At 38.0% G+C, this 24,436-nt stretch overlaps 1 protein-coding gene across 6 annotated transcripts in view; it reads left to right on the plus strand.

Moving 5' to 3' along the window:
* Window positions 1–24,436, plus strand: part of ABCG2 (ATP binding cassette subfamily G member 2 (JR blood group)) — an 82,980-nt gene that overhangs the window by 25,929 nt on the left and 32,615 nt on the right. For 5 of the 6 annotated variants that reach the window (XM_072622346.1, XM_072622341.1, XM_072622345.1 and 2 more), the window contains 3 exons: window positions 10,535–10,766; window positions 16,875–16,934; window positions 22,231–22,345. In XM_072622346.1, the coding sequence (XP_072478447.1) occupies window positions 10,555–10,766; window positions 16,875–16,934; window positions 22,231–22,345 (387 nt within the window). In that variant the 5' untranslated portion in view covers window positions 10,535–10,554. Of the gene's footprint in view, window positions 1–7,854; window positions 7,907–10,534; window positions 10,767–16,874; window positions 16,935–22,230; window positions 22,346–24,436 lie in introns of those variants that run through there. The other variant, XM_072622344.1, reaches the window with a different exon arrangement.

Here is a 24,436-nt window from a genome sequence, read left to right on the forward strand (position 1 = left end):
GAAGTGTTAACTGTTCTTCCTACCTCCTCCTACTTGTTTGTATAGGTGTTTACTTGGGCGCCCTGATGAGGTGTGATAATTTTCCCTCACCTTTTTTTCTCTTTCCCTCCCCCCACTAACTCCCCAGTGTTATTCTTTTCCCCTTTCCATTCTTAAAATTAGTGGGATGTAACAGAATTATTTCCAAGCCTTGTCTCATAAACTCTCTTTGACTCATGATGATGGTGATGATGATGATGATAACAACGATAGCATTCGGAATGGACACGTCATCTTGCCACATTTGAATGTAACCCATTTATCTTTGTGTAGGCCCTTATTGCTCATTCATATTTACTTTCTTATGTTTCTCTTAACTCCAGTATTTGAATTTCAGAGTTTCTACTCAGCTCCTGACTTCTCATAACAAATGGTTGGAAGGATGTGTAGGCTTTTTTTTTTTTGGTCATGACATTCAGAAGTCCAGTGATTCTTAATTTTTTTCTCCTTAATCTATTTTCTAGGTACGTTGTTTTGGTTATGGTAAATTACTTTTTCTTCTGTTTTTTCAGTCCCTTGACTTTGTTTTAATTTTTTTTGTTATTTCACAGAAGATAATTGACTTCTCTTTGGTCCATTTTGATTTTTAGGAAATTTGTTGCTTGTATACCTCTTGTGCTAAGCTTTAATTCCCTTCTATTGTGCTATAAGAAATGATGAACAATCAAATTTCAGAAAAACCTGGAAAGACTTACATGAGTTCGATGATCAACTATGAGAGAGTGAGCTCTTCTCAGCAACACAACGATTTAAGACAATTCCAAAAGATTCATGATAAAAAATGCTATGTACATGGAGAAAGAACTGTGGAGTCGAAATGCAGATCAAAACATGCTATTTTCACTCTTTTTGTTACTTCTTTCTTACGGTTTTTCCCTTTTGTTCCAATTTTTTTCACAAGGTGACTAATGTGGAAGTATGTTTATTATGATTGTACATGTGTACCCTATATTGAATTGCTTGCTGCCTTGGGGAGGGGTTAAGGGGAGAGAGGGAGGGAGAAAAAATTTGGAACTCAAAAATCTTATAAAAGGGAATGTTGAAAACTAAAAGAAAAAAGTTGTTAATTCCCTTTTAAAATTCTTTCATAGATCTTATTTCCTTTCCAGTTTTTTCCTTAAGTACTCATTTAATTTTTAAAAAACAAAAATTGAACTCTCTTTCAATAATTCTCATTGTGTTTGTGCCCAAATTGTATTTTTCTCTGAGACTTTACTTATGGGTGTTTTAGAATCATTCTCTTCTGTGTTTGTGTCTTGAGCTACCCTCTCACCGTAAATAGCTTTTTATGGCAGGATTCATTCTTCCAGCCTACTCCCTGACTTCTATTTTGTTTTGGTTTTGGTTTCTTCACAAGGATTCAGTCGGGTACATTTTCTAGATGTTTTTGGAGGGAGGAGCTCATTGTATTGCTTCCTTCCGCTCTTCCATTTTGTCTCTGGTTCTAATAATGTCTTCATACACACAGATACTGCCAAATATTTGATATTGTTATAATATAATTGAGATATAATTGAGTTACAGTCATCCCTCAGAAGTCATTCATACAATTCTCTTAGATTCTTGTCTGATACGTGCTTTTTTAAAGCATACATGTAGATATATATCATATATATATGCAGTGCATATATATAGATATATATTATATACATAGATATACATCATATCATACATATATATAGATAAATATCACATATATGCATGTGCATATGTAGATATATACACATACGCAAATTGGAGAGATGCACGCGTGTGCAAAGCCTTGACTTGGACATAGGGGTTCTTTACCTTTTTTGGGTTATTCACACTGTTGATGGTCTGGATTGTTTCTCTGTGGATAAAATAAAACACAGAATTACAAGAGAAGCCATTTATGTTGAAATGTTATCAAAATGCTAAAAATAGTCCACAGCAAGTTCACTGACCCAGCGTTAAGAACCCTTTCCTCCTTTCCCAGTTTTGCTTTTAACTCCCTGGACTTCTCTCTCCATCATGTAGTAGCTGCTTCCCCAACCTGGAATTTTCCCTTCTCCTCACCCCTGGCCTTCTTATTCTGGATGATACCATCAGCCGGACAGCTGTTTTCTTTGATTGATTGGTTCCTCGTAGAAGCTTGTATTGAATTCCTAGAAAGTGCCAGGCACTGTTCTAAGCAGTAGAGATGCAAAGAAAGCCAAAATGGCAGCCTCGTTCATTTCATTTTTCCTCATTATCTTGTTCCATTAGAATATTAGCTCATTGAGGGCAGAGCTTGGCCTTCCTTTCTCTGGAATTTATAATCTCAGGGCTTAGCACAGGAACTGGCACATAGCAAGCACTTAGAAATGATAAATAGAAGTATGTATAGAATAATTTTACACTTAATTTTATCTAATTTTTATTTAATTTAAATTTAATTTAATTTTATCTATCTTTTTGTGTCTAATGGTAGTCATCTTTAGGGTGAGGGTGGACGGAGGAAGAAATTAAAAAAAAGAAAGGAATTTATATTTGAAAAGAATAGCAGGTTTTGCCTAGGACATTTGCAGTTTCATGTACAATCATCTTTTTTTTATTGTACTATATTATGGAAATGCTTGTTTTTATTCCATAAACTAAAAATAAAATTAAAAAAAATTACTTGTTGAAGAACCCCTGAGCTAGAGGTCATTATGAGTTCTATTTCTCTGAACCTCATTTTTGAGAGTCCTGAAAAGGGCTTAATTTTTAAAGACCTTTACAACTGTAGGATCACAGAGTTGGAGCTTATAAGAAGCTTAAAAGCCACTTACTCCAATAGCTGAGACCCAGAAGGATTAAGTCACTTGTCCAAGGTCACACAGCTAGTAAATAGCAAAATTGAGTTTGAACTCTAGTTCATTGATCCAATTCTTAGTGTTCATCGCATCTTCCCCCATTGCGTGCAGTGTTATCTAAAAGGAATAAAGGTCTCTGTCTTTGAAGTGTACACAGAACTTGGAATTTTATGTTGACTAAATAATTGTTTTAATATTTTAAAGTCATTCTTGTGGTTAAGTGTAAAGACTGTAATTTGCTAGAATAAATGCCATCCTAAGCCCTTTGTAAGCATATATTGAGCATTGCATTCCTATCTCCTAGGAAACAGTGGCCCATCAAAAATTAGGAGATAATGAGGGACAGGGTACAACAAAGGTGTGGTATACATACGTACGTGACCTTGGCAGATGCATAGTCCAGTTTCATGATGCTTGAGGAAGGTGGTTGTATTCTGTCAAATTGGAGTAGTACACACACATGTGTGTATACACGTGTGTGTATATACACATGTATATGTATATATCTGCATATGTAGACATACACACATATACATGTGTGTTCATACATAGTTATAGATATATACACACATATAGTTTTCCTATATTCCACTGGTATACACGTATATACACATATTCATAAAAATATCTATACATATACATCTCTCTCTCTCTAGTTTTCATCTTCTCTCTTTTCAGTTTAAAGTTCTCCTGATTAGATTTGTAAAATTTCAGACAAAGATAATTTTACAAGAACTAACTCTTTATCCCAAGTTAAAGACCATAGGTTTTTAGCTTTGTTCCAGAAATATTTTAAGCTGTGCTATATCTGTTTGTTTTATCATATTTTTATTGGTGAATTGTGAATATACCCCTAGCTAGATCCTTGTAGCAAAGAATTTTTAAAAAGGGGAGAAGGAGGAGATCAGCAAAAGCAGCCAGCTTATCAACTCTGTCTGGAAGGAAGGTGTTGACCTTGACAATTATAAAGTTGTTTTAAAAAGGAGTGGTTCTGGAAGGGAATGATAATGAATTCTGTTTTGGATATGTCAGATTTGAGATGTTTTACAGGATATCCAATTAAAAGTGTTCCGTAGACAAGCTGATATGGTGCTGGAGGTCAGGGAAGAGACAAGGATTAACCATGTAGATCTGGGAGGCTATGATCTTCCACAACTGGCCTTTCATTATGCCCCCTAGGCCCAATTCTCTGTTACCCTTAACCTAGCCCAGACTTTCATTGTCTGTTACTTCTGGCTTAGAAATGATCATTTAACCTATGGATTTTTTCACTCTCTGTTTTTTTGTTTGTTTGTTTGTTTTTGTTTTGGAGGAAGAGGAAGGAGAGAGGGGCTAGTGGCTGTTGCCCCCCCCTCCCCCCCCCCCCCACACACACGAAGAGGCTCACTGACGCATTTTTTAAAATTCATAGAAATGAACAAAAAGACGACCTGAAGGAATCATAGACAAGCAAGAGAGCTTTGAAAGTTAGATGAAATAGATTTGTAATTTAAAAGTCCTCTTTTCCTGTCCTGTTCATATATATGCAAATGCTCATTTTATTTGGGCTTTAACTTCAAAATGAAAATGAAGTAAATGAATGGATGCCCACTCTGTTTACACTAGAGGAATTTTATCTCATGCCTCTTGCTGCTATGGTCATATCTGCTTCTAGTTAATTGCACCTTCTGTCATGTGCTTAGTGTTCAAACCCAAGAATGACCAAAGTCCATTAGTGCCAATTTGATATACTCAATAAATTTTATATTATGGAGAGCTTTACCTCAGTTGACTTCAATTCTCCTCCTTAACTATACGTCACAAAGTTTTTTTTCAATGACGTCTAGGGAATTGATGACTTGGCTCTATAAGTAGGAGTTTCTGTTTCCAAGCTATTCACAATGCATTGGAGCATTTATGTTAAATATTAACATTTTCAGTTTTTAAAAGTTCAGGTAAGAGGTGATGAAGGCCTGAATTAGGGGAGTGGCTCTATGAGAGGGGACTAGTGTAAGAGGTCACTTGTGGAGTCAGAAGATAAGGTTGGTGACTAATTGGGTGGAGGAAAGGGAAAGGTCAAGTATGAGATTGCACACTTGGGTCAAGGAGAGTAGTGTCCTCACCAGAAATCGAGAAGCTTGAAGGGACAGTGAGTTCAAAATGAAAGATAAAATTAAGGTCTTTTCATATATCCAAAACAGGACACACGGGTATAGACGGTACGCATCTGAGGAGTTCTAGAGAAAGATTAGAGTTGTATTTGGAAATCATCTATGTAGACACAATCATCAAACCCATAGGAATGGGCTAGTGGGAAAAATGGAATATGTGAGTTCAGATGTTACTTGTATGACCTTAGGCACATCGTTCAGTGTCTCTTGTTTTATCCCATAAATTTAAAATAATTTTTAAAAAACAGTTTATAGTGACAGATGAGGTACTGTGGGGAGACATCTTCACTTAGGGGCTGGACATGGGTGATGTTTCTGAAAAAGAGACTGAGAGAATGTTAAGGTAGGAGGAAAACTCAGGAGCTGGGAGATGTACTGAAGAAGATACAGTCTAAATGATAAATGATTAAAAAAAAAAAAGCATGTTTTAAGGATAAAATTGTGATGTAAATGACCAGATCCAGGCTCTGAAAACCCACTTGACCTGTCCTTGAATCTTCCCTCTTGATCTGGAGTTTGCCCGAGGCTATAATCCCCTCAACTGGCCTTTCATTATCCCTAAACCCAATTCTCTGTTACCTTTAACCTAGCTCAGGTCTTCATTGTCTGTTACCTCTGGATTGTCTCCTGCTACTTCCCACCTTTGATCCTATCAAAACCCGTTCTTTTGGTTCCTGGCGTTGTGAGACCTCTAGTCACCCCAGCCTACTGGCAACTCCCATCAAGACCTTTTCTCCAATCACCCCAGACTACTTGGCCAACCCTAGATACCTCCCACCATCTTTCTGTATATAAGATTCATGTTGCTTCCATGAAACTGTTCAGATTCAGTGTGCCCTGATTGCCACCACAAGGGTCACAAATGCTCAAATTCTTTAAGAGTCCAACCAATGCTGACATTCCTTGAGAGTCTGGCCAATACGGTGAATTTTTAATCATCTTTGTTTTTCTTTGACTGAAAGATTTGAGTCGAATTCATTCGGGCAGGACCTGCGTGTCACTATTTTGGGGTCCCAGCACCCCCAAACCACAACATAACCATTAATGGATTGTCTGCTTTGATAAAAAAAAAATTTAAAAAAGGTTTCCTGGGTAAGGTTACAGACATAGGATCACCATGAAATTCATTCATCGCATCATTCAAAGGCAAGTCAATAAAACAGAAGTGTACAACTTGCTACCGATGTCACCAATGTTAGTTTTATTAAAACAAGACTTTTAAATTACAGAATCTTTACAGTTTCTTATAATGAAATAGTGAGTGACCATGTAAACATTTTCAATCACGTAGAAGCTTGCTGGTTATCCTGTAGTGCGGTACGTATAAGAATTGTCAAACTTAAAGATTATATATAATTATATAATACATAGCTATTGTTATATATTCTTTTACATATTATACATTACCCATTTATAACAAGTGTTATAAGTCTACTGATTCTTCCTTATAATGTCCAGTGACTGTCAGTCATATACTACCTAGGAGATATTTTTGAAATCATAAACACATTTAATTAGTCTTTTTAGGATTAAAGTGCTACTTTAACATGAGTGAGAAACTTCTGCGGCCCTCTGATAACAGTCATCAGGCAAGAAATAAAACAGGGAGAGGCATGTTCACCCAAGGTAATTTACTGCTATGGTGGAAATCCCACTACGAATCCAGATCAGAGTTGGGGGTCACAGGATACTCATAGGCAGATAACATTATGTTAATTGCAGCAGCTCTTTGGAAGAGATGTTATCATTCAAAGGAGTTTGACTGGCCCCACTCTGGAAAGATCAAGTTGATAAAGCATTTCTATAGCCCAGGTTTCAACATGCATTGGAATGAGAGTCAGGTGGCAAGGTCAGCTATTTCCCTTAACCCCTTTCCCCTTCCAAATCTTCTCAACACACACCCATTTTCATGTTTGTATATATAGATATAGATATAGATATATATAGATACATATCTATATCTATATATATCTGCTTGTAAATTCTAATTATGTGAGATAATTTTCCCCAACATTCTTCTGCCTCCCCCTCTCCTGGCCTTCCCCTCATTCTTTGCCTCTTTCCTTCTCTTAGGAGATTTATAGGTAAGAGCCATACCAGGGCTTTGTCTAAGCAAATAACCTCTATGACCCCTGATGATGATTGGGCACAGAAGTCCGTGTATATCATTATCTCCCTGTATTAGAATGCAACCTTGTTTATTTTATGATTTATCGTTTTTTATTCATTTATCTTTGTTCATTCGTGTTTAGCATTTTACATTTCCCTTAACTCTTGTAGTTGAACTTGAGTTTCTATACAACTCTGGTCTTTTCATCAAGGAACACTTAGAAGTCCTCTCTTTCAGGAAGGGTCCATATGTTCCCCTCCAGTATTATACTTAATTTTTCTGGTTATTATTTGTATTTGTAAGCCCATATCCTTTACCTTGTAGAATATTGTATTCCAAACTCTCTGCTTCTTTATAGAAGTGCCTGATAAATCTTGTGTGATTCTGGTTGTAGCTTCTTGGTACTTGAATTTTTTCTGGTGGTTGTTTCATTATTTTTTCTTTGACGTGGAAGTTTTAGATTTTGATTATGATATTCCTGCAGTTTTCACTTTGGTATTTCTTTGAAGTAGGTGAACAGTAGAGTCTTTCTAGTTCTACTTTTACCTCTAGTTCTAAGAGATCTGGATCTTTTTTTTTTTAAAGATAATTTGAAGTAGGATGTCTAGGCCCTTTTTTTTTTGGTCATGGCTTTCAGATACTCTAATGACTTAAATTTTTCCTCTGTTTTCAGGTTAGTTGTTAGTTTTGTTATGAGATACCTTATTTCTTTCTATTTTTTCAACCTTTTGACTTTGTTTTAATATTTCTTGTCTCTTAGGGTCATCCACTGCAATTTGGTCCATTCTGATTTTCAGGGAATGTGTTGCAGGGTAAGGTTTTATACCTTTTGCATCAAGCTATTAATTCCCTTTCTAATTCCTTCTTGCCGATCTCTCATTTCTTTTCCAATTTTTCTCCCTCAGGAGTCTTCATTTAATTTATAAAAACTTAAACTCTTAAAAAAATAATCTTGCTTTATTTCTTTCAGTAATTCTGGTTGAGTTTGTGCCCAAGCTCTGTTTCTCTCCAAGGCTGTGTTTGCAGATGGTTTGGAGTCATCTTTTCTTCATTTATGTTTTGAACATCCTTGCTACTATTATAATGCATCATGGCGGGGTTCTTTTTTGTCGTTGTTACCTCTTGTCCATTCTTACAGGCTACTTTCTGAGTTAGATTGTGAATTTCCTCGAAGGTGACAGTTACAGTCTTTTGTTTCTTTTTGTATCCCTAGCACTTAGAAGTGCTTATTAACAAACTGATTTTGAACTTGATATCAAGGCTGGGCTGTGCCACTCTTAAGGAGAAAGTCTGGGTTGATGCTGTGTCTGCTTTCTTGGAGGACCCAACATCTCAAGGTCAGGATGGAGAAACCTGCAAGCTTTCATGGCTACCAGAGTGGTCTGATTCAGGACCTCCTATTTGGAGTTCTGCAAGTTCCTGACCTGGGTTTTGATCACAGCAAGAGTAGATGCTGCTGGACTCTCTATCAGCCGGCCAGGTTCAGAGCCACAGAAGTTCCAGCTTCCCTTTGTTCTGGGCATCCTGCCCTGGTGATCCCTCTTCAAGCCAAGTCCCTGCTCCATGCCGGGGTTCTGTTTGTTCCTGGTACCCTTATGGTTCTTTATATTTCGCCTGAGCTTTGTCTGCCTTTCACGTTATTTTCCACGTGTAACATTGGCATCGTTGTGTCTGTTTCTTTGGTTCTGCTTTCTTATTCTGCCCCATTTCTCACAGCATCCCTATGTTTTCATGAATTTTTCATATTCAGTATTTCTGTAGTTCTTCCTTGAAATTGTAAAATTTAAATCTTAAAATTCTTGCAAATCTTCATTTACCATGTTAGTTTTTTCTTTTCAGCAACTTCCCCAACCATTGAGTGCTTATGTTTTGGTTGCAAGTGATTATGAAAATACCATCTTGTGCCCCCAATTTTTCAGGATTTCATAAGGCATAAAACTTCAGGTTTTTGGGTTTTTTTCAGTTCTAACCCCAGGACACCTCTCACCCTTGTTCCTTTCTCTCCACGTACACAGCCACCACCCTAGTTCTGTCTCTTATCACCTCTCCCCTGGATTACTAAGATAGCATTCAGAGTGTTCTTCTTGATTCAACTGTCTGTAATAATCCTAAAGTCTGGGTTTGACCACGTCAAGAAGTTACAGTGGCTCCCCATTGCCTCTCGGACCAGATATAAGCTCCTTCTTTTTGGCATTTAAAACCCTTTTTGACTTGGCTCCAGTCTACCTTTCCATCCATTGCTGTTTCTCATGCACCCTGGTTGATCTGTAAGACATTTGCCTCGCATGTTTACAATGTTCCTTTTCCATTCCACTTTTTAGAATTACTTTCAACATTCCTTAATTATTTGTAAATATTGACATACTTCTGGGTGTACATGATGTCTCTGGATGGAATGTAAATGTGGAATTTGTTTCACTTCTGTTTTTGCGTTCCCTGATTCTTTACCACATGAGATCACCAGACGGTCATATTTTTCAAATTTTACATTGCTTGGGGAGCCTGCCGCATTTTAGAAGCAGGCCCCAAAAGGCAACACGCATCTCCCTTCTTTCCGGTGGATTCATGGTACTCCATAGCTTTCACACTATTTTGTCTCTAAATAATTCTTTGAGGTCAGGATTATTTTCTCCATTTTTCAGAAACAGACATGGCTACTCTAAGAGATTAAGTGATTTGTGGAAGCTCAGACCTCAAGGAAGACCTCCTGATCCCAGCTGAATTTTTCTCTACTTTTATTCCATTGAGATGCCTCCATAACCCTCAGTAAGGGATTGAGGTGTAAAGGTCAGAATGGGATAGACTGAGTGCTGGATGAGACCTTAGAGATCCAGCCCTCTTGTTTACACGTGAAGAAGCTAATTCAGAGAAGCTGAATGAATTGTTCAGGGTCACCCAGTTAATCATTTGCAGATCTGTGAGTTGGATGTAGGGCCTCTGACTCCAAATGGACTGTTTGGGGTTTTTTTCCCCACCAAGCCACCCTGTATCTCAAAGTGTGATAGAACACATTGTTAGTATTATCTAATCTATTTTCCCCCCTGTGGATGCAGGAAGGCAGAATAAAAATATATTTGTCAGTGGAAACAAAAGGCTGTAGCCCTGTCAGTTCCCCCAAACCTGTCTGTTTCTTCAGGAGAACAGAGTATTGATTAATTGCAACCACTTCTTAATAATCTGATGCAAGGCCAGTTACTATTGCCTGTTATTTCCTGTTCGATACAATCCCAGAACTTAGTATAATCATTCGCTTTTAGTTGCCTAAATGGCCGTCCTTTTTATGGTCACTTATGTTTTGAAGAGGTACAGTAAGTTGGTTCATTGAAAATAGGTCTCCTTTACTGAAGTGAAATTTTCTTTTATCTTCTTTTGGGTACTTTTAATGGGTGACTTTTGATGAGATCAAGACCTTGCTGATGGCCTTTCTCTTTTCTTCATAGAGAGAGACAAAGACTGCAGAATGTCAGCATCTGAGGTTCAAGTTGTAGTCCCAATGTCCCAAACAAACATCAATGGCCCGGAGGAGAGTGCTTCAGGGATGTTCCCAGGAATGAAGAGGCAACCGGAGGGCACCGTGTTGAGTTTTCATAACATCTGCTATCAAGTAAAAGTGAAGACTGGCTTCATAGGTTGTCGCAAGGTCGTTAAGAAAGAAATACTCAAGAATGTCAAGTAAGGCCATGAGTCTTATTTGGGGGCCACCAGCCACTTAGTTCCACCTTGCTGTTTCTTGACCACAGCACACCTTCTTCTCTGTGTGGGCTTTGTCTGTAATTGGTCCTCATGTCTATAACTCTGTACTTCCTGATTGCCATCTTCTGGCTTCTCCAGTTCCCTTCAAGTCTCAGGTAAATTCTTACACTGAGCAAGAACCATTTCATGGTCCTCCTTAATCCTAGTGTCTTTCTTCTGAGATTATTTCTAATCTTTCTCATTTATACACACACATACACACACGTTTGTGTGTATGTATAAGTGTGTATATGTACATATACACATGCATGCATGTATACATATACAGGTGCATGCACATATGTATGTATGTGTATATATGCATATATGTATATATATTTATACACATATATACGTACGTAACTCACATACCATCTCTCTCTATATCTATATCTATACATATACATACATATATCTTATTAATACATAGTTATTTGCATGTTGTTGATCCCATTAGTCTGTAAGCTAGGACTGTTTTCTACCTCTTCCTTCTATCCTGAGCATTTAGTGCTGGCATATAGTAAGAACATAGGGGCAGCTTAGATGGTGCAGTGGATGGAGCACCAGTGCAGGAGTCAGGAGGACCTGAGTTCAAATCTCACCTCAGATACTTGACACTCACTAGCTGTGTGACCTTGGGCAAGTCACTTAACCCCAATTGCTCATCCTGGGTCATCTCCAGATGAATATCTGGTCACTGGATTCAGATGGCTCTGGAGGAAAAGTGAGGCTGGTGACCTGCACAGCCCTCCCTCACTCAAAACAAAATCAAGTACAAGTCATGTCATCATTTCTCTGTTGGCATGGTCTTCTTTGGCAACGAAGGATGAACACACATAGTAGGAACTTAATAGCTGCTGACTGGCTTACGTTTGTAACGACCTTTGTAAATGACTAATAACAATGAGTGCTTATTACTTACCAGACACACTGGCACTGTGCTAAGGATAAAAAAAAAAAAAGATTAAAAAATGTCCCTGCCCTCATGGGTTTACATTCTATTTCTTGCTTTCCCACTTTGCTTATAGTAGCAGCCTTTATATCTAAATCATGTACCCATTTTGACTTATTTTTGTATAAGGTGGCAGATATTAGTCTGTGCCCAGTTTCTGCCATACTATTTTCCAGTTTTCCTGGCAGTTTTTGTTACATAGTGAGTTTTGATCCCAGAAGCTGGAGTCTGGGTTTATCACACAGTAGATTACTGTAATCATTGACTGCTGTGTCTTGGGTACCTAACCTGATCTACCCTTCTCTTTCTTAGCCAGTATCAAGTAGCTTTTATGATTGCTGCTTATAATACAATTTAAAATCTGGTATGGCATGAGGGTTTATATTCTAGTGAATAAGACAAGATGGAAATAATCTGTGGTAATTTCCAAGGGGAAGGCATTAGCAGCTGGGGAGACTAGGAAAAGTCTCCTTCTGAAGGTGGCATTTGAGCTGAGCCTGGAAGAAGCCAGAGAACCACGGGGCAGAAGGAAGGGGCCACCTTGTAAGGCCAGTCTGAGGTGCGATGAGAAGCTAAAGAAACTGGACGAAGGCGACAAGTGTCTGTGGTATTCTCCTTACTGAGTAATTGTTTAATATGTGTTTTATACATCCACACAAATGGCCAGTGGAAGAGTGGGTTTGGTTTGCATCGTCCTGACATAATAGGACTGGAAAACTTATAGAATCTGGTTCATTCCCCTCCAGTGATTGAGAATAGGCACTAGGCTTGCTTCATACCTGCTCTGTCATTGGCATCATGTAATTATGTTCAGGGAAGACATTATTCTCTTTTAAACATGAGGTGAACAGCTTTGCATAGAGCTCCAGAAAGAGCTGGAGGGTTGGTAAAAATGACTAATCTTAAGTAGTCCAGGTGAGAGAGGATGAGGATCTGAATAAAGAGGTAGAGCTAAGAAGACAGATGAGAGAGTTTTGGCAGTGGTAGAATTGATCAGATTTGACAACTCATTCCATCCCAGTGGAAGTGTTACAAAACTCAATGGAGATAATGAATGTAGAGCACTGCAAATTTTAATAATGATTTCATTTCCTGAGCCTTCTTTTGTCCTCTTGTTGATCTCAAGGAATATTTATAGAGTGAGATGGAGGGGAGGGATGTCCTGGTAAATACTCAAGAACTGAGCTTTCTGGGAAAAAAAATGCATATACACATACACTTGCGTTATTAAAATTTTCTTAAGTCTAGATGGGATAAGTATGCATTATTAGCACTTTCTTAAGTCTAATTCAAAAAACTGTGACTGATGATCCCAGTCTGACCTTCTCCCTATTTTTGTATGGTCTGCAAGCTACAAGTGTTTTTTATGTTTATAAAGTTTTATTATGGTTAGAAATATAAAAAGCATCCTTAGCTCACAGGTTGGACAAAAACAAGAAACAGGCTAGATTTGGCACTTGGGCCAAAGTTTGCTGAACTCTGGTCTAGACAGATCAATAATACAATATATCAAGCCCTAGCTTGTAGTGATTGCCAATTTCTGAGGTGTAACTGCGTACACTGAAAATTTGATCAGTTTTGTTGAGTAGATTAGAACAGACTAGCACATCCCTCCAGTATTCTGGGAGAGGCAGACTGGTGTCTACGTGATCCTTCACAAAATTTCCCTCATCCTTGATTTCTTCTTTTTCACTCTTAATATCTTCTGATGATCACGGATAGATATGTGGATATCTTCAGAAGGCACAGTGTCCCATGCCACAGTCTTCATTTCTGGTTTTACTTAACTGGATATCCATTGACACACTGGGCAACATGGAGTTGACTTGTACTTTCTCCTTTTCCTTTCATCACTCAGGGACTTCTCTTCCTTTGATGTTCACTCCTTCTATGAGTCTTAGGCAGGTTTTTGTCATCTTAATCTACTTCCCTCCAAGTCATTTTTCCTTCTTTTAAAAAAAATACTTCTTAAAAATAGTATTTTATTTTTCCCAATTACATTTCAAGACAATTTTTAGTATTCATTTTTTACTAGATTTTAAGTTCCAGATTTTTCTCCTTCCCTTCCCCGCTTCCTAAAACAATAAGTGATTTGATAGGTTATATATGTGCAGTCATATAAAACAACATTTCCACATTAGTCATATTGTAAAAGAAGCAGAAAAAAGAAAAAACAGACGATGAAAAAACTGAAGAAAGTAAAAATAGTATGCTCAGATCTGCATTCAGACTCTTCCTCTGCCTGTGGATAGCATTTTCCATCATAGGTCCTTTGGAATTGTCTTGGATTGCTGTATTTCTGAGAAGAGCTAAGTCTATCACACTTGATCACCGCACAATGTTGCTGTTAACTGTGTACAGTGTTCTCGTCACTCAGCATCTTTCCAGGTTTCTCTGAAGTCTTCCTGTTCGTCACTTCTTACAGCACAATAGCATTCCATTACACTCATACAACAACTTGTTTAGCCGTCCCCTGACTGATGGCCATACCCTAGATTTCTAATTCTTTGCCACCACAGAAAGAGCTGCCACAAGCATCTTCTCCACCTGGGAATGGTGACCAGGCCCTCTGCTCCTATGTGGCTGTGCTACCTATGTCCCTGAAAGTGTGACTTGGGCACGTTTCCCTTTGGCCACAAGGGTTAGTGCTTCTTTCTGCCTTGGACCTGAGATCAGGGCTCTTGCTCTTCCTTGTGAGCAACTGGAATTGTGTATACACAATGCAACAGAGTCCTGCACCCAGGACCAGCAACGGGTCTCCTATAACCTCCTTCTGACCAGTTGCTCAATCCTATTGTCATCTATGAACTGAGAGTGTCTGAAGTCACTGCCACCAGCGAAGGAGCTGTCTCCAGGGATTGGCACTGGCTTGCCAGGGCATGCTATGAGTTGAATTCTGGGGTGGCTACTGCCCTGGTGAGACAGGCCTTTTCTGATGACTTTCTACATCGTTTTGGGCTGCAAAATTGATTCACCCTATTTCGTCCTTTTGTTGGTTCTGGCACTCCAGATTTTGTTTTGAGGCATTCTTTAAATGCTGTTTGGAGGGGAATTCAGGAGAGCTGGCTGAGTCCTTGCCTTTACTCTACCATTTCGGCTTCTTCCAACCATTCCTGATGGAAAGGATCGAAGCTGTGGAAGTTCAGATGCAAGAGTGAAGATGAACATAAAGTGGTAAACATGAGTAAACAAAGATCAACGAATGAAAAAGACTAAACTGCTTACATACTAATACAGAGACATGATAAGTGTGTCCGCTCTGTGCCCCATAGAGGAAATCCAATTAGACAAAACCTGAGCATAATTCTGTGGTGTCTTGAGAAGAATGGAAAAAGACAGGAAGAGAAAATAATTGGGGAGAACCAAAGAATGTTAGGGAAAATTGTTTCACATCATTAGGGTGCACAGCAGACACCCATACAAACAAAGTGTGGGAGGGACACAACACTTCAGCCTCAGGCTTTCATCTGAACTGATTAAAGATGAATACACACGCTCACACAATTAGGTGTAATAGAAATGCATTTCATTCAACAGGAAAATAGAAGGGAAGGAGAAAATGAGGGAGGGGAATTAGAAGGAGGCTAAGTTAGAGGAGATGTAGTTCTGTAGGCAAAGAATGGGAATCTGAGAGGTTAGCCATTAGTTGGGGGAAAGGATGAGCCAGTTATCATATACAGACGTGATCAAATACTGTTGTGTTCAGTAAGAAATGATGAAAGGGATGGTTTCAGAGAAGTCTTGGAAGACTTGTGTAAACTAATGCCATGAACAGTTTATACAGAGATAAAAATAAAAAATTAAAATTAAAATTAAAAATTAAAAAATAAAAAGACAAGTGACTGAAAAAAATTAGGAACTCTTGTCAGCATAATTATCCAACCACGATTCTGGAGGATTAGTGATGAAGCATGCTACCGACCTCCAGACAGAGAAATGATGTATTTAGAATGCCAAATGAGACAAATGGATTCATTTTTAATATGGCCAGTGTAGAAATTTGTTTTGATTAGCAATACATGTTTGCAATTGTATTTGTTTCCCTTAAGTGCTCAGATGAGGAGGTTGGATGAGTGAACAGGTAAGAAGACAAATTTTTACTGATTGGAAAAAAATTATATCCATATGCAATATGAAAATAGAATATATGATGTGTGTATAATATATTTATAATTTTTATGAAAAGAATATTAGATTTAGAGTTGTGTGATTGAAGCCTGGCCCTGCTCTTCATTATCTCTGACTTCTGTGAGTGAAAACTTTGGTTTCTCATTGGTAATAGAGATGGTTGCAACTAGATGTCCAAAGGCTCCCCAGCTCCATATCCTCCACTTGGCATTGTCCAACGGCCACTTGCTAGAAGCATTAGTAATCCACCCCACCCATGCAATAATGAACTGCAAAGGGACATGGGCTTAGCTATAAATATCTTTTCGGTCTTTTCTATCTATCAGCATAAGCTTATCTACCCAAAAAGAAGCCTACAGGGAAACTTTTTCCTTTGGATATATGTTGTAATCTCTCTCTCTCTCTCTCTCTCTCTCTCTCTCTTGAAATTAGGTTTACTGAAAAAAAAGAACAAAAGATTTGTTGATAAAATTAAAAAAGCTAAATTCCTACGTAGAAGACATTTGAAATTATACTGGGAATGTAGAAGATTTTCAAACTCTCATTTAATTGAAATGATTCATGTTTTTTGGTTATTATTGAACTTCCTTGACCCTCCACATCTGGGAGAGACTCCACTTCTTCTTGTATGGTCATGACAGAGCCGCAGCACAAAGCAAAGGAGGAGTCATCTATTACAATAGTGTTGATTTTTTTCCTATCTGCAAACTCCATGGAAAAGCCTTTTTACTTGGATTTATTCATTTTGTCTCTTTAGAATGCAGTGACCTCAAGAAAAGGGGCTTTATTCATATCTTTGATATGTTTTCTGTTCTGACTAGTTACCCAAAAAATTTAAGATAATTTTTCAGAAGTTTTTATAATTTATAATTATAATTTATAATTCTAAAAATGCAATTTTAAACAGTTAATGGAATCACTTTTTTTTTTAATGAAATGGTGAATCAGTGTTATGTTCTTTTTTATAGTGGGATCATGAAGCCAGGCCTCAACGCTATTTTGGGACCTACAGGCGGTGGCAAATCTTCGTGAGTACTGAACTAGCAGAAAGCACGTTTTTCTATGAGAGTAATCTTTTTTTAATATAAAAACATATTTAAATTCTCTTTCCCAATTCTCAAGTATTAATTTAATGTCTAGTCTGTGCTTAGTACTGTGTTAATATTCTTGGAAATATCAAATAGTTCACAATCTAGTTGGAGTAGGGAAAATTAACGTATTTCGAGCAAAGCAACTGTTGTTGACTTCTTATTTGAGAATCTTAGATACAAAAGAAGCTGAGTGATAGCAAGCATCAGTTAAGTTCATTTTAAAACAATTTTAGGCTGTGTTTGTCAGTGCATGGATTGTGAATGGGAGACACTCCCATTGTTGGAGGTCTGATCTGGTTTATGGACTAGTCACCAATGTCAGATCTTGGAGATGCCTAGTAAGTAGAAAATCTTGATTTGGAGGTATACTGATTTCCCATCCAATAAACTTCCTAACTTTTTTTTTAAGAATGTAGATCATTCTTACATGAACTGATGCAAAGTGAAATGAGCAGAACCAGGAGAACATTGTACACAGTAATAACAATATTGTATAATGATCTGTTGTGAACACCTTAGCTATTTTCAGCAATACAGTGATCCAGGACAATTCTGAAGGACGAACGGTGAAGGGTGCTGTATGTCTCCAGAGAAAGAACTGGGGGAGTCTTAATGCAGATTGAAGATACTTTCTCTTTACTTCCTTTATTTTTCTTGGGGTTTTGGGGGAGTCTGTGTTCTCTTTCACAGCATAACTTAAACAGAAATATGTTTTGCATGACCACACATGTATAAACCTATTTTAGATTGCTTGCCTTCTCAAAGAGGGGGGAGAGAATTTGGAACTCAAAATTTGAAGAAATGTTAAGATTGTTTTTACGTGTAATGGGGAAAAAATGAAATGTTAAATAAAAGAAATAGTGGTATAAAATTGCTAATGTATAATGAGAGTTGAACTGTTGTTCAAGACCTGCCCAGGTTCAAGATGATAGTAAGTCGTGCTTGAGTTTGTATAATATGGTGGAAAGAGTGCTGGAGATGGAGTCTGAGGAATGGGTTTTGATTGACTCCGATACTTGAAATGCCTTGTAATCTTCAGCAGGTACTTGAGTTTTTCTGCTTCTCAGTTTCCCCAGCAGTAAAACTGAGATGTTAATAATTGTATTACTTTTCTCATGGGTGGTGGAAAGTCCTTTGTAAATTTCAAATAAGTGTGAGTTATTATTACTTCACAGGTTCTTGGATGACTAATTATATCAGAATTCTGGTTGAGGATTTTTACGTCTTGTAGAAAGCAGAGGGGTTCTTAACCTTTTCTGTATCATCGACTCTTCTGTCAGTGTAATGATCCCTGTTGGGCGCCTTTTTAGAATGCTTGTTGCCTATATTCATAATTGAGGGAAATGCTAAATTTTAATTAGAGATTAGTGAAAATAATTGTGTGAAAATTGTTTTCCCATCCAGGTTTACAAACCTCCCTAGAACCTAACCATGAACCCTTGGAGTTCTATGGACTCCAGGTTAAGAAAATCTGGTAATGTCATCGGCAGATATTTGTGATATTTTTTGAAACTTTTGATTTATCCCTCTCACCACTGGGAGTTTTCTTCTGTGTAGTTATTTATGTGACAAATATTGGAAAAAGTGGACTTCCTATGAATCTTTCCTATAGGTGGGGTCATGCCAGATCTTTATATTTTGGAAATTTAAAAGATGATAAAGATCGGGGCTTTATTTGTTGCTTTGTTGATTGTCTACACTTAAGAAAATAATGGAGAATTTTTCCCCTTTTTAAAAAAATATTTATTTTAAAAATTCCTTTCTTTTTAAATTAACTTCCAGATTCTTTCCTTCCCACCCCACACACTGAGAAGGGTAGCAAATGACGTAACTTACACATATGAAATCATGCAAAGCGTATTTCCATATTAGCCGTATCACAAAAAGAAAAATAAAGTGAGAAATTGTACTTTAATTTGCAATTCATCAGTTCTCTCTCTGGAGGTGAGTAGCACTTTTTTTTCATCATGAATCTTTTGGGATTGTCTTGGATTTTGCATTGATCAGAATAGCCAAGTCTTCCACTGTTGATCATGGTCAGGATCATTGCTATCCTTGTGTACAGGGATCTCCTGGTTCTTCTCACATCACTTTGCATCAGTTCATATAGGTCTTGGCATGGTTTTTTTTTTTTTTCTGAAACCACGTCCCTTATAATTTCTTATAACACAATAATATTCTGTAGCAATCATAAGCCACAACTATTCAGGCATTACTCAGTGGATGAGAATGCCCTAATTTCTAATTCTTTGCCATCACATAAAGAACTGCTATAAATATTTTTGTACATATAGGTGCTTTCACTTTTTCTTTGGTCTCTTTGTATCTTGTGTTGTATTTGCTGGGTCAGAGAGTGTGCACAGTTTTATAGACTTTTGGGCATAGTTCCAGATTCTTCTACAGAATAATTGGACTAGTTTACAACTCTGCCAACAATTTATTGGTACCTGTTTAACCTCATGCCCTTCAACATTTGTCATTTCTGACAGTTGTGAGGTGGTGCTTCAGATGCTTCACTATTTTCTGTTTTACTTCTGACCACTGCCTCCCTTCATCTCCCCTCCCTTTTGCTGTTTCCTATGTTCTTATCACCTTCCCTTACTATTTCCCTGTTGGATGAGATACTTTTCTGTACTCAGCTCTGTGTGTGTGTGTGTGTGTGTGTATGTGTATGTGTATGTGTACACATCTCTATTCTCTCCTCTTTGAACCGATTCCAGTGAAAGTGAAGTTCAACTATTGCTTACCTGTGCCACAATTTCCTCTCCACAGTCAAAGCTTTTCCTTGTGTTCCTCTTTTATTTGAGATAATTTTCTCCATTTTACCTCTCCTTTTCCTGTTCTCCCAGTACATTCCTCTTTCTCACTTTATTTTTTTTTGAGATCATCATAACTATCTCACACTTCTGCCCTTAGTCTCTGTAGACTCTTCTAACTGCCCTAATAGTTACAAAGTTCTTAGGAATTATATGTATCATTTTCCCACATGGGAATGTAAACAGTTGATCTTGATTGAGTTTCGTATGATTTCTCTTTCATGTTTAATTTTTAATGCTTCTTTTCATCTTTGTGTTTAAATGTTAGATTTTCTATACGGGTCTGGTTCTTTTATCAGGAATGCTTAGAAGTCCTCTTTTTCATTAAATATCTGTTTTTTCTGTTTTAAGATTATACTCAGTTTTGCTGGATAGGTTATTTTTGGTTGTATCCCTAGTTCCTTTGTCTTGCGTGTCATACTACAAGCTCTCTGCTTCTTTAATGTGAAAGCTGCTAAATCTTGTGTGATCCTGACTGTGACTCCATGATATTCAAATGCCTTCTTTTTGTCTCCTTGCCCTATTTTCTTCTTGAAATTTGGCTCTAATATTCCTGGGGGCTCTCATTTTGGGTTCTCTTTCAGATGGTGATTGGTGGATTCTTTGAATTTCTAATTTACCCTCTGGTTCTAGGGTATCACGGACATTTTCTTTTATATTTTCTTGACATATGTTTAGGCTCTTTTTTGATCATAGCTTTCCAGTAATACAATAATTCTTAGATGACCTCTCCTCAGTTTGTTTTCTTTTCTTTTTTCAATGGTGATTTTATGTGTGTGTGTATGTTTTTTTATCATTTACCAGTTCCATTTTTAAGTCATTATTTTCTTCAGTATTTTGAGGGGCAGCTTTTACCAAGTTGTTATTTTTCTTTTAATAATATTCTTGCATCACTCTCATCTCTTGCCCCAATTTCTCTCTATCATCTTATCTCATTCTTTAACTCTTCCAGGAATTCCTATTAGGCTTTTGTCCAATTAGCATTTTGTTCCTTTGAGGCTTTACTTGTAGTTATTTTTTTTCATTGTTGTCTTTTTTTTGAGTTTACGTCTTGTTCTTTCCTGCCATCATTGTAGTTTTTAATGCTCAAATTATGTTTTTGTTTGCTTGCTCCTTTTCTCAGTGTATTCTTGGCTTTAAACTTGTAAAGGCTCTGCTCATTTAGGGGGTGAGTGGTAGCGGGGGAGACACTATCCCAAACTTCAGGATTTTTCATACTACTGTTTTCAGAGCTAGTTCTGGGAGTCTGCGTGTTTGGTGCTTCCCAGGTGATATGTCCTGGAGATAGGTTTGGTCACTGCTCTCCTTGTCCATGGTCTGGTCTTCACTCAGGAAGAGCCACTGCTCCCCTGTAACTAAAAGTACTAGAGCTCCTCTTGGCCCTGGAACTACTCCCTTGTGACTGGTCACAAGCACTCCTTTTGGCCCTGGAATTATCACCTATATCTACTTATAATAACAGAGTGGCCAATCATTGCTGGATACACCCTGTGCCAGCGTAGGGTCCTCTGTCATATCTTTCCCACTAGTTGTCTGACCTTTTTACCATTCCTGGACTGAGAGCACCTGAAGCTGTTACTATTGTCCAAGGCCCACTCCTGGTGTCCTGCTGCACTCTGGGCCTGTGTCCACCCCAGTGTCACAGACCTCCCTGAGTTGTCTTAGTTTGGAAAAATGTCTCACTCTGACCTTTTGTTGGCTTTGCTGCTTCAGAATTTGATTGGAGGTATAATTTTAAAGTTGTTTGTAGAGGAATGTTGGGAGAGGTCACCTGGGTTACTGTCTTTATTCTGCCATCTTGACTCTGCCTTCCAGTGGAGAAAATGTTAATGCAAATTAAACTTTAGGGTATGACATAATTACCCCCACCCCCCAAAAAAAGAGCCAGTTGTTAAACACTTATAAGCCCACCCCTGAAGGGTTCTACTGTCTGTTTCTGCAGCTTGTATACAGGGTTCTAGATTTCTCCAGAAGTGACGCTTTCGGAGACATTCCCTTTTGCAGCTGTCGTTTTCTGATTAATTATTGGAGTTCTGTGCCTTTGAGTATACTGTTGATGGCCTGTCATCACTTAACAGGGGCTCCTCACTCTTCCTAGTTACCAGCTCTACACAAGGATGAGCAGGGAAGTGGGATCACAGAGCCATGATGCAGCCTTAGGAGGTGCTCCAGAGTTGTATTAATTTAAATAGAAAAGAAATTGAGGATTTAAATAAATATACTATTATATATTATATAGTTAAATAAATGTCTGTTTCTGTATTCTGTGTTATTTCCCAGTAGTGTTTAGCTGTGGGATTATTGATCAACTGATTTTTCTTAATTGATACAGAATGTTGGATTTATGCTTATGTCTTATAAAGTAAAAAAAGGTTTTCTTTTATTAAGGATTTAGCACAACACTTTCCTCCTTGCAGATTGTTAGATGTCTTAGCTGCTAGGAAAGACCCAAATGGATTATCTGGCCATGTCTTAATCAACGGGGCTCCTCAACCTGCCAACTTCAAATGTAACTCAGGCTATGTTGTACAGGTAAGCACTGGTAAGGGTGATGCTTTGGAGTTTTGGTGCTTTTTGTTCTTTGTCGAGCTGGAGCCATCTCTACATCATCTCCCTCTTCATTCCCGGAATACTCCATGGCATTGACTGATTATGCAGAGAAATATGGCACGGGGCTGATGTTGAAAATATACTGATCAAATGATCAGCAGCAGGAGAAATAAACTATATTTGAATACATTTTGGACTAATTTTCCCTCATGTTCTTATTTTTTCCTACTTCTGCTTCCCCTTTTTCTTTTAATTGTGTTTTCTTTTTTTAAGTATCACTTTGTCATACATTAACAAAATATCACTATTTCTAGAAACAAAAATGTATAGAGGAAGAGGATTGTATGTGTAACTGTGCACCCACTTTTTTCTTGTGCATGAACACATCCCCATCACTTTATGATAAGTTGACTTAGTTAAATTCAAAATACTATTTATATATGTGCCTTTTGCATTTAGAGGACTGGGCAAAGTCATGCTAAAATATTGCCTTCATGGAATTTATAGTCTAGTATACGAATGTGATTCTTAAACAGATACTGTGAAATTATGTATGGTAAGAATATTGCAAATCAGAGTTGGAGCAGTCTTAGAGGCCAACTAATCCAAGCTGTACCTGACTGAAAATTAGGAGGATACAAACCACTTGCTTCATGAGTTGGATTTTTGGAGGGCTTGGGTAGTGGCAGTGGGTGGGGAGATAGGTGAGGGTCGTTCATGATGAGTTGGGGGAAGTAGTGGGGCAGGGTTGGGCTTTTAAGAGTGGATAGGTATTTACTGTTAGGTAAAGAGGGAGGAGGGCAGGATGTTCCAGGCATAAAGAATAAATAGGTGGAAGTGGAAAAATAGAGTGATGTGTTCAGGAGAAAGAAAGACATCCAGTTTGGTAGTAGGATGGAGAAAATGAACGGAAGTGATGTGAGATTAGTATGCAGTGATATAGTAGCCTCACATTGCAGAGGACTTGGAATGTCAGTCAAAAGAGTCTGAATTTTATTTAAGGGCGTAAGGGAGACAAAGAATGACTTGACTGGATCTTTTTATAAGATTAGACTCAAGGCATGAGGGAGTTTTGGAAGGGGGAGAGAAAAGAGATGAGAAGAACTTAATAGCTAATGTAGACGTGTGGGTCTTGTGAGGAAGGCTTATAAACATGGGGTGGTGGGCAAAGAGCAGGAGCTGTTTCCACAGTTGTATTGCTATCCCTGGGGCCTAATGTAAGTAGGCACTTACATTCTTGTTTGATTGAGAAAAGATGTGTGTGAGAGATATTGTCCTATCATTAGGATGGACAGGATCTAATGGTTATCATTGGCCATGAGAGGCTAGGAGAGGAAAGCCCTTGTTTTTTAAACATGAGAATGTGCAAATGTCTTCATGCCTGGAAAGGACAGGGTTAGGGAGTAAGAGGAGCATTTTGTGGAATGTGAGGTGTTGAAACTCAGGACCTGAGATTCGTTATTCCACTCATGAATTTGTGATAGCATCAATAGGGTTGTCCTCTCCAGTGATGCTGCTTACATTCTGGGATGACTCTTATGCATCTGTCTTCTTCTGGAAGACCTAGGTTCCACCTAACAGAGAGAGCTTCTTGTTTTCTTCTGACATTGAGAAGATCCTAGTACCTTGTGTGCTTGGAGTGTGTGTGGAAGGATAGGAGTGAGGAGAGACTTGAGGCAGAAAGACCAACCAGCAGGTAGTAGTAGTCCATTGGGGAAGTGAGGAAGACTATACCAGGGTGTTTCTAGTGTTAGGAGAGAAGGGGATGTATATGACAAAAGTTATTAAGATTAAAATAGCAGGATTTAATAACCGCTTGGATACATGGGATAAGAAAGATGAGAAGTTGAGGATGATGCCTAGCTTGTGAGCCTGGGTGATTGGGAGGATGAGAGTGGTACCCTCCACAATAGAAAAGAGGGGAGAGTTCGGAGGAAAGGTTTGTTTTGGACACTGTGGAGTTTAAAATGTCAACAATGTATCTAGTTAGACATGTCTGATAGGCAGTTGGAGATATGAGTCTAGAGGTTGAGAGAAGATATTGCAGGCCAAATAGACCAGAATAGGGCTTTG

This window comes from Notamacropus eugenii, chromosome 7 (assembly GCF_028372415.1).
Source record: "Notamacropus eugenii isolate mMacEug1 chromosome 7, mMacEug1.pri_v2, whole genome shotgun sequence".
NCBI classification, from domain to species: Eukaryota; Metazoa; Chordata; class Mammalia; order Diprotodontia; family Macropodidae; genus Notamacropus; species Notamacropus eugenii.